General features: G+C 35.4%; 1 protein-coding gene across 1 annotated transcript in view; it reads left to right on the forward strand.

The window, feature by feature from the left end:
* Nucleotides 1-11,221, forward strand: part of LOC106458843 (DNA repair protein RAD51 homolog 3-like) — a 49,032-nt gene that overhangs the window by 22,129 nt on the left and 15,682 nt on the right. Inside the window, exon 4 of the mRNA XM_013918396.2 lies at nt 6,695-6,828. Coding sequence (XP_013773850.1) covers nt 6,695-6,828 — 134 coding nt within the window. The remainder of the gene's footprint in view (nt 1-6,694; nt 6,829-11,221) is intronic.

Consider the following 11,221-nt stretch of genomic DNA (forward strand, 5'->3'; position numbering starts at 1 on the left):
CTTATACCCATACTGTTTTGATTGTACCTCAGCCTTTTTTGTGATTTTGTGAGTAGGTTTTTCAAGTATGTTTTTGTATATTCTGTTATTTTTTCTGCTACTTTGGAGCATATGTGCATCATCCTCTTTCCTTTGTTATCTCATATGACTAGGCGTGGCTTTGTGCTGTATTGCTTTTCTTTGATTCCTAAGCTCTGGAGTCATTTCTTCAAACTTGAGGGTCAGATCCACTATTTTTGTTCATCTTCCTTAGGCTTAGGTTTCCTACCTTTGTCTTACACACACTACTTTTTTTATGTTATTTTTTCTTCTTAACCTTCTTTCCATGGTAATCCACCATTCCCCTGTGGGGTTTTCAATGGATGCTCATTCACTTATCTTTTCTACAGTGGCATGTTTATCTTCAATCCTCGGCATTTTCACTTCTTTGATAGATTGGTTAGGCAGAGTATTATTGACTAAACTTAGTTGAATGGATGGAAACTGTCTGTTGTAGAAACACAAGTGTAGAGGATGATGTTTAGAAAATTGTCTGCGTTTTGTCTTCAAAGAACAGGTGAGTCCTCTACACTTGTGTTTCTACAACAGGCAATTGCTGTCCATTCAACTAAGTTTCATTTTCACTTATTTGGTTGATCTCTTGCTAGAGTTAGTTGGGGCATTATGCCCTTGTTCATCAATTGCTTTTGAGTCCTTTATATCTCATTAATTCCTCATTCTTCATTAACAACTTTGTTAATGCTAGTCAAGAAGTCTGGTATTATCTGATTGATCCACAGGTTTAATTTCACGCTAGGACACATCACAATGTTGCAGTAGCTGATAAGCACAATCATTCAGAAAATATCTGCATGGAAACTTCTGCCATTATTCACAACAAACTCTAACTTGAGTGTTCCAAAAACAAGGGTAATGCAGTCTTTTCAACTTGTTAGTATGTTTTTACCTCTCAAAAAATTTACAGTTTCATTTTGGCATACAGATCCTGCAGCTGTTTTCACTTCTGATCCTTATCGCTATCATAACTGCTGATCAGGTTGTTAATTCCAGCCATAATGGTTTGAAGGCCAATATCAGCACTTGATTTGGCCATCAGAGCATTTAACTTGTCCTTCTAGTAGTGTTTTGCCAGGGATGTAAATTTTGATAGATTTTCAACTTTTTAATGTCACTCAAGGTTATTTACAATATTTGCAATAATCCTGGGAGAAATTTGAGGGGGGGGGGTAATCAGCATTCACATCAACTGGAATATACTGTTATGTTACCAGTACATTTCCTACAGGCTTAAGAAAAATTGTCAGTTCTTGAGTCTGAAAGCTTTTTAAAGGCCTGTAATTATAGATCTAGATTTTGGACAAATGTGATTGAAAAATTATAATGGTTTAATGAAATACATCTTAAATGATGGTGTTATCAAGTGAATAATTTTATCAGTCCAAGAATTAAAATTCTTATTGTTTTCATAAACACCGCACATTTGTGTATTGCTTATAAACCTTGGTTATAACAATAATTGTGATATAGGTAGTGATGTGTGTCATTATTAGACTTCGTATTGAAGAAATGGTATCCAATCAGGAATCATTTTTCATTCTTTTGATTTTTATATGTGTGTTTAACATTGAAATTATTATATACATCTACTAGCAATTTTAGTTACCACATATTTCAAATCACATAAAATATTATATACTCTTTGAAATAACTGTAATTACTATTATTTTAAAAGTGGAAATACATCATAATACCTTAATATGCATTGTAGTTTCTCTAAATGTATTAAGCTACTTATTTAAGCACCTTAACTAGTTTTATCTCAATAAGGTAATGTAACAAAATATACCTAAAATGTGATCAAAAGAATTTGAAATTATATAGCTCAGTAAATGAAATATTTCTTTTTGAATAAGTGAAAACAAGATTGTAATATGAAAGATGATGCTATTTGCCTTTGGGCTTGAGATTTTTTCAGTACAAGTAAAGATAAGGTTAATGTGTGTTAGCCTGTAATTAGGTTAGTGACAATTGGAACCCTGGGTATTTTATTTTCTCTTCTAACAGTATTTTTTGAGAAGGATGGGTGAAGGACAAATATTTATTGGGAGGGACATTTATCAGTGTAGATATGTCTTTGTCATAAACCATACATAGTGTAAACAAACCTAGAAAGCTGTTAACTTCTTGTTTGGGATCACTCCTTTATTACTATAACCTTCATAAGATTAACACTATTTGCATCTATAATATGACCAGAAAATTCCATATCAATACACATTGTGCACATTTACTTAGTTTCAACAGCCTGTGACATGTCCAAAAACCAAACTTTCAACCTCATGTATAATACATCTCTCCTATTGTATTCTCTCAGTGTAATCTCCATTAGCCAGGCAGAATTGCATGAAAGAATTCACACAGTCCATCTCAAGTGCTGAAAGCAGTCTGAATTCTACTTTCATTGCCCACTTGTCAGTTACAAAACCAAATCTAGAGTATTGAACCAATGTATTCCTTCCAATTTTCCTGCACTAAAGGAAAGGCATTAAAAGATATAATTGTTTTATCTGCCTGACGACCACATAGAACCTTGATCTTTTTTCTTTCTTCCTTATGACAACTACTGGAAATGAAGCCACTCTCCAAAGGTTACATTATTTCACCTTCAATATCCACTCAGTTTTATCACAGGCAACATTCTTGGTGTTTCATTGGGCATATGTTATCTATGTCTGTGAGATGATAGGTTATTATTTTTGTAACTAAATGATCACCTGGTCACACAAAAATATCACCAAATCCTTGTGAGCAATTTACTGACTTCTTGTTGCTCTTTTGAATACAGATTGCCAACATAATCCTTAGATAACAACTTTGAATGCTCAGGAAGCTGTTCAATTGCTTTTGGATGTAGAACAACCACAATGATGTCTGCTACATGGCAGATTTGCATTACTTTTCTATCTGGACCTTGTTCATGACCATTCCAGTTGGAAGCTTACTAGGTGTCTTATAATTATAGATCAGCACTGGCATTATGCCATCACTCACACAGTTAATTATTCAAGTAAAAAAAGGCCTCATTTGTAGCCAGAAAACAGTGCAACTCATGAATCAGTTCAATCACCACAGTGATACACATGTAGTCCACTGTTCTGGGACCCATTATCATGAACGTTGAATAGTTTTCACACAACTGCAGATCCCTTGTTGCAGTGGCAAGACTAAGTGACAACTACAGCAGGCCCATTTCCAAGAATTCCTTTTCTTCAATTATGTTTGGAAACCACTGCCTTTATTTAGAGAATGAGAGTACCAGTGAGAAGTTAGAAGTTGCAACTTTACTTCCTTTCTATTTGTCAACACTTGCCAGAATAAAGATTGTATTAATGGATGAATTGATGGCTTCAATTGGAGTGCTTAATTCACAATGAGGTTGAGCAAAGAACTTAAATTCATGTCCATATATTGCCTCTAGTACATAGTCTGTGATGCTAAGCCCATGGTTTTCCAAACCTGTCAGTATGTTTTTTTATGCAAGCTCTGATTGCCACCCTGCCCGATTTGGTGGTTACACTCAAGCTCTTCCAGTTTTAAACTAGACAAAGCTTCTACAGCCATTGTTCTTTGTGGTGTCAATCTGAATTGAACCTGTTTCCTCTTGTCTTGCGTAACAGTGCTAAATCCAGTGAGTTTCTAAACTTCAGGTAAAACAGGGGATCCATTCTTCATACTTGAAACATCTCCTAAAGGGCCTTTTCTGCTACAGTTGTGGTTGAGCCATGGTAATTACATCATAACATCTAATGGTACTTACAGCAATGGAGTTTTAATTTGACTTTTCTGTGAAGCTGTGGTGGTCATTACATACTCTTAAAGCTGCTCCAGAGCTGGATCAGACATTGCAGGTGGCATCTTTTTCTGCTCCAATATTTGGCTCAGTTTTGGTCAGAGATAAAATATTCATGAAACATATGATCCAAGTGGGTCTTCTTAGCTGCTCCTTCATGAACTTTTTGATAAAGGCTTCCTCCCCATCCAAATATGACATGTTTGGGAAGAACCATCCCCAGTAGTAATTTCAGATCATTTGCATAAATGTCCAAGTTCTTATGTGACCATGACTTCAAGCCTTTAACTGTGGAAGACACAACTCAACATTTTCCTTGTTCCACTCCATGAGTTGCTCCTCTTCTGTATGTTTCAGGGCATCATATGGAATACTGTTCAGAATCAGCACCAGTCACTCTACCACCTATCTCTGAATCCAGATGTTCCAGAAGACAACCTGGTTTTAACATTTGAGAAGACAGCCAAGTTATCTTGTTGTCCCCTTAAACACCAATATGGGTTAACATGCTTCATATTACTATTTCTCTGAAGCAAGGTGCTAAGAAGGACCCAACTGTCAGTACTATTATGTGACTAAGGCACCAGTGTTTGAGAAAAGCCTCCCTGTCATTGTACAAGCCTTGTAACACATATCCTAATGAGTGCCATGTCCATGTGTAAGGCTGGAAGCAAAATGCTGTAATACATAGGAATATATATTTTTAAATCATGCTATGCTCTACATCAGATACCAAATCCGGTTTTAGGGTGATGTTAGTCTTCCTCGATAGATTTGAATTCTTTTGTCTACCCTAATGATTTGTATGATCATGGTGAGATGCTTACCACTCCAATTAGCAATGTTGTTGACTTAAAGTATTGGACTATTTCTGACACTGTACCTCATCTATCTTCCATGCTACAACTGGCCCTGACTACTGTACTTGGTGACGTATGGTTTGATTATCATATTTATAGGTTTCACATAGAGACCACCCCAGTCAATCTCATGATGCTCAAACTGATCATAGCCATCTTGACCCAACATTGCTATCCTATACTCCTGCATACAGAAGGTAACTGACAAAGATTAAGCTTACCCAGTAGCTGTAGTTTCTCCTAGTCATCTTTCAACCACTTGCACCAGGAGAGAGATTCTCCTAATCTATGACAGTTTTTCAGTTTCTGCCCTCTCCTTAACCCCAGCTATTTCCTCTCAGTCAAAAGTTATACATGGTTTGAGAAAGTAATATCCCCTCTTTGAGATTTACAAGGTTAACACCAAAGAGAGTGTTAAATAAAACAAAAAGGCATAGTTTAAGAAAAATCGCAAAAACATATTCTTGGTTATGGCATCACAGTTGTAACTTACAATTAAATCTGTGGTATTCACATGTAAAACTGTCACCTACAGGTAAGTTACAAGACAAATTAAATATGAAGAGGTTTGTTAAGAAATGTATTGCAGGAGAATAAAGTATAGTTAAAGTGCAAGAAAATGACAGACACAGGTTGAACATATAGAAATACAATCTTTATTTGCACATATTTTCTTATTGTATTAATATTCACAGTTATTTGGTTGCAGTCTGTTATATTTATAAACTGATTAGTCTTTAATGTAGTTTTTGATGTACTACTTTGCTGTTGGAGTACAAGGGTGAAACACCTTTTCACAAAATAAAAATAGGAAGAATTGTATTAATAACAAATTTATGATCAGACCAGAGTCTTACTTTGATATCCCATAACCTAAAGTTACCTACATTTAAGGAGGAAAAATTTGTTCCTTGTTTCTGCTTAACTGTGTAAACATCCTTATTACTCCTCCACTTGCATATACTCACCACCTGAAGGGAGAAATCACACAGGCCATTTCAAATTCTCTTGGATGACCATTGCCATATATAAATCTAGCTTGAGGTGGTGATTAGAACAAGGTTGGGTTGATCACCTTCTGTTTGCAAGGAAGTACAGAACATGTTTATGAAAAGTTTGAAAAATAAACTTGATGTGCTTGAATAAGGTATATTCTTATCCTAGTTATAGAAGGATAAAGTACTGTCAGTTTTCATTTGCACATCTTCAGGATTTACACATATTAACTGAAGGTATAATTTAGTAACCTTACATTTCTGTAGTTAATTGTTCAAGATGTAGTTCACTTATCCTGTATTAGCTTAACCCATTAACTGAGACAGGAGCAGCTCAGTTGCCATTTTCTGACTCGCAGATAAAACTGAGTTGCCATCAATCACAATAAAATGGTAGTTTCCGTCATTTGCATAGAGTTATAGTTATATATGTGCAACTGACAGATATTTCTGTCATTCGCAGCTGAGCCATAGAACTTCAATGACGGAAATATCCGTCATCCGCAGTTAATGGGTTAAGGTATCAATGCAAGGTTAAATTTATTCATATTAAATTAAGGTTTAAATAAGTAATTATATGAAGCTTAATTGAAATGATGTTGTAGTAAGTGAAGGCTAAATTTATTTGTGGTAACTGAGGGTTTGACTAAGTCATCTTTTAGTAACTCAAACTTTATTTATTATTACATAGTAGCCCAAAATTTAGTTTATTTAAAAGTAGCTAACTAAAGATTTGTTTTCATTTTTGTGCTTTCACAAAAAGCAAGTTAGTCATCATTTATTACATCTGGTTCTTAATTTAATTATATATTTTATTTTAACTCAATCTTTACCTTAAAGTCTACAAAAATAAAAAAGGTATCATTCAGGTTTGATTAGGTATAATTTACTGTTTATTTTAGTGATATTTTAAAATCATACTTTAGTGTGAATGTAAATCTGCCTACATACTTGGTGATAATATGAATTAAAAACGTTTCTTTCTGCAGAGGAAAAGGCCAGAAGAAAAAACCTAATCTTAGAAGATATACTAAAGGGCATACATTACTACAGGTGCCAAGATTATGTGGAGCTTCTGGCTGTTGTAAATATTCTGTCTGATTTTCTGGAACAGCATTCAAAGGTTATGAAAAATGAATGAAATATTTAGTACACCTAAAAATACTTTCCTGTGCAGGTTTATAGTCCCAAATATAATGATCAATGATGCAGTATTATATTTTGAGGTACCCATGATAAGTCGATAAAATCTAAAAGTTTTAAATTAAGGAAGATAATATGAGAAACTGCTTTGTATGTATGTTGTCAGTCAACAGCTCAAAAATAGTTCTACAGATTCTTTATAACGTATGAAATTTGGTGAAATTCACACAGTTATATTATTATTACTTTCTAGAAGTAATATAAACTATTAGTTTGAACTGAAAGTACCTAAAAATTTCTTGATAAATTTACAGTACTGCTCCTTTTTGAAACACCTTAATTTTTATGAAATCTTGTTTTTCAGTCTTTTTAACTATTTGTTTTTAAAATATTCCTGAGTTTATTTATAATTATGTAACCTTTATACATTTGAAAATTAAAAATAGAATCAATATTTAAAATGCACAATAAGAATTTTATATGGCTTGTGGACAAAATTAAATGACTACATGTTTTAGTAGCTCTACATTACCATCATCAGTGTAGAAGGTAAGAGATGCAATGTCTTTTTGAACATGTTACATAAATTAGCAAAAGGAAGCCATAGGTAAGTTTCATGCATAAAATACAGTGAGATATACTATCTATTTATATTAATTTTAATACTTTAGACAATTTTTAATGCAAACATTTCTTTCAACAAAGTTTTTTAACATATGACATTATTAGGCCTACTATGTTATGCTAGCAACTTAATCATTATGTGACACATGCTTTTAATGTCTTTATTATACTATAGGTCATACATGGACAAAAAAATCTTACTTACATTTCATAACTATCATGCTATTTGTTTGAAATATCTGTGTTTTAGATTTGGTGACATTAGTTATTAATTTTTATTAATAAAAGGTCAAATGTGGCCTGATACCAAACAGTGGGCTTTAAAGGGTTTATCTAATATCAATTAATGAATTTTTAGAATAATCATAAACACTGATTTCAATTCTTTGATTATTGTTGTGACAATTAATCAATGTAATAAGAACTATATTCTAGGTATTACTTGTGTTTAGAGAATAAAACAGAGACACAACTCTGCACAGGCAGGATGAGTATGCAAAACAAAAAGACAATACTTTTTTTCAGTTGTTGAGTGCTCTTTATGAGGTAGAACTTTGCAGAAGTTTGTTTATACTGCAAGAATTAGTGAATTTATATATATTACAGTAGGGCTTTCTCAGAGTGCATTTGTCAACCACATCATTTGTTATCCCACAAGTAAAAAGAGGGAGGTCATATCCTTCAGGTATTCATAAACATCTACATGATCATTGTTAGTGGAGAACACATTAGTACAAGCCTAAATAATTCTTCAGAGAAACCTTACTGATGACTTTTGTAGTACCTCTCCTTGATCCATCTCCTGTCTGAGGCTCTTCACAGGAACCCTGAGGGGTTTTCTGGGGACGTCCTCTCTCTCCTCACTTCCATATTGGCCCGCCTGTTGTCCTCGGCTCTGGCCCTCCTAACGTGGTTTATTTGTTGTTAAGACCTTTTGGGTCGTGATGCCATATTGTCACGGACCTGTCTCCTGGCTCCTTATTTGCAGGACCTTTGTATGGCCCCATTTTTGAGACATTTTGTGTTTGACATGATCTCAGAGTCTTTGGGATCAAGGGTAGCTTCAGTCCAACAACAATCCACCCTTTCTCATCTGGTGGCCTGTTTGTCACAGTCAGAGCTGGGCATGGCACTGATTCCTGTCTTCTGACCCTCGCCTTCCAATTCCTTTTTTTCTTGACGACATATGGTACGCTAACAGTGGTTCCGATGACTACCTGGTGGGTTCAGATCCAGTGAGAGCTCATCTGGCGACATTTGCTCATCAGTGGAGCCCCTTCATCTCCAATATTTGGGTTCACCGAGTTTTGTCAGAGGGATTCGTCATACCTTTTCTTACTCTTCCACCCTTGTCTTGCATGTCCATTTCCTTTCCTCCTTCTCAGGATCCCTTGTCATGCCTGCATCTATCTGAGGCTAACAAATCTGCTCCACTTTGTTTGGGGAGAGGGGTTACTCCTGCCTGTTTATGTGCCCAAAAATATGGGACTGTATACCAATCATTGAAACTGTCTCATCTCAGTCGATATGTTCACATCCCACACTTCAACATGGAATCCTACCTTACTCTTTGATGGGTTTTTTTCTCCGGTTCTTTTGATGACCAAGATGGACATCTTCAATGTTTATTGCAACAGGGTCCTGGCTCGGGGTATTCCAGCTTCTCTTTCTGCAGTTGCTGGTGTCTCCGAGTTTCTAATGTGGCTTTATGAAAAGGGGTGTTTTGTCTCCTCAATATTGGGTTATTGGGGAGGTCTATCCCATATTTTCCCTTTTTCTCGTAACCACAGAATCTTTCTTTCCCCTGTCTTTGCCATTTTGATCCATTCTTTTTGGTGTTACATATTGAGAATTTGGAATAATCCAAAGCTGCGTTAAATAATTTAACTTTTAATAGTTGAGACCTACCCTGGATTTAATGTTTAGAAATATGCCAGTATTTTATTTAATTTATGCTATTTGCCAACAAGATTGATTCACACTGTTTTTGTTTATGACACAAATAAGCCTTTATATATACAACAGTTTAATTTACAATTGCAACTATTATGATTAATTATTACAAATCAAGTTTCATAAACAAATTTCAGTAACTTACAAATAGCCTAAAATCGAATTATTTGTTCAGAGTCTCCTTGAATTGGTGGAAAATTAGCTAGCTTTGTCAGGCACTGAATTGTTGGACCGTTGAAGTAAGATAATATTTTCATAAAATCACTAATGTCCGATGAGAAATATTGAGAGATATTAAAGTTTAATGGGAATTCACTGATGTTCGTAATCTATAACTGTTCCTGGTCAAATGTCGTATATTTTCTGGTTGATAGGGGTTAGCAAAATCACAGTTTATAGCTTACATAGTTATAATAGTTTCATAGTAGACTTGTCTCTTTTCTGTTGTCGGTTGTTTTTATAGGCGAATCACATTTTTTTTAGAAACTTCTGATATACTGGTTACGGAAGTTGATTCTTTGTGTTCACGAATATTTTACAATCTTGAGGAATTGGCAGGAGTTTCGCTGTGCGTAACTAACACGGTAAGCTAAACACGCCCTCAAATATAAACTTAATTGAAACAAATGTTGACATTAACATAAATATATAACAAATTCGTTATACGCAACACATATCTGATACTACAAGTCACGCCTATTTCTAAATCCAAACAACGTTCATATTAAAAATAAATACATAATAATAAATTCATTACACCGGATACATCTACTGCCGAGGTCTCCAATACTTCTAGACTGGGACATTAATGTGGTACTCCATTCCCTTACCTTACCTAAATTTGAACCCATTGCCTCATGCTCTTTGTTTCACCTATCATTTAGGGAGTATTTCCTTCTCCTTTTGGCCTGAGTGTGGCATCAGTTGGATCTGTTGGCTATCAACATCACTCATACACTGTACCACCAAACCTATCATCTCCTTTATCTGGATCATTGCTTCTTTCCCAAGACCTCAATGGCTTGCAAGGGTTACTCCTCCTTTTTACCAATTTTGCTTCCCTCTATTTCTCATCTCTACCATCATCCTGATACAGATAGACTTCTATGCCTGGTGTGTGCCCTTCATTTTTATATTGTCTGCATGGCTTCCTTCAGGGGGTTCCCGTTCCTGTCTCTTTATCTCGTGGCAACCCTCTTCCTCTCAGGATCTTTCCCTCTTTACCCTTGCCAGTTGTGTTCGTCATTTAATCCAGTTGGCTTATCTTTGTCCTGTTCCCAGTGTGCTTTGTTCCATGTTACTTCCCATCAAATCCGACACATCACCTCTTCTCTTGCTTCTCGTTTTTGTCAGCCATTGGAGGAGATTCTGCAGTCGGGCATGTGGACCACCCCTCATACGTTCAACTGTTATTACATACATCACGTAGCAGTTTCTGCTTCCTCAGGGTATCACCTACCACCTGTGACTATACTTCAAAATTCAGTGCAGTTGTGACACTAGGAAAGTCTTTATTAATGCTTTTCTTTCAGGGGACCTTGCTTTGAATTTCGTTTCTTGGATCTCGCTCTGTGCCAAGTGGTGCCTGACCAGGTATTCTTTACATACAGAAACAAATCTGCACTGTAAAGCATGTTGATTCACGTGCTCTTTCCATAGCTCTACATGCTCAATTTTAAGATGGAGTGTTTCACAAGATCACTGGATGGTTAATAACCTCGTGATATTTGCTTCATTAATAGGCCAGTTCTGGACTGTACCACCCATGGACAGCAGGGGTAAAGCAGAAGGTGATA

This window comes from Limulus polyphemus, unplaced genomic scaffold (assembly GCF_000517525.1).
Source record: "Limulus polyphemus unplaced genomic scaffold, Limulus_polyphemus-2.1.2 Scaffold522, whole genome shotgun sequence".
In the NCBI taxonomy this organism is placed as follows: Eukaryota; Metazoa; Arthropoda; class Merostomata; order Xiphosura; family Limulidae; genus Limulus; species Limulus polyphemus.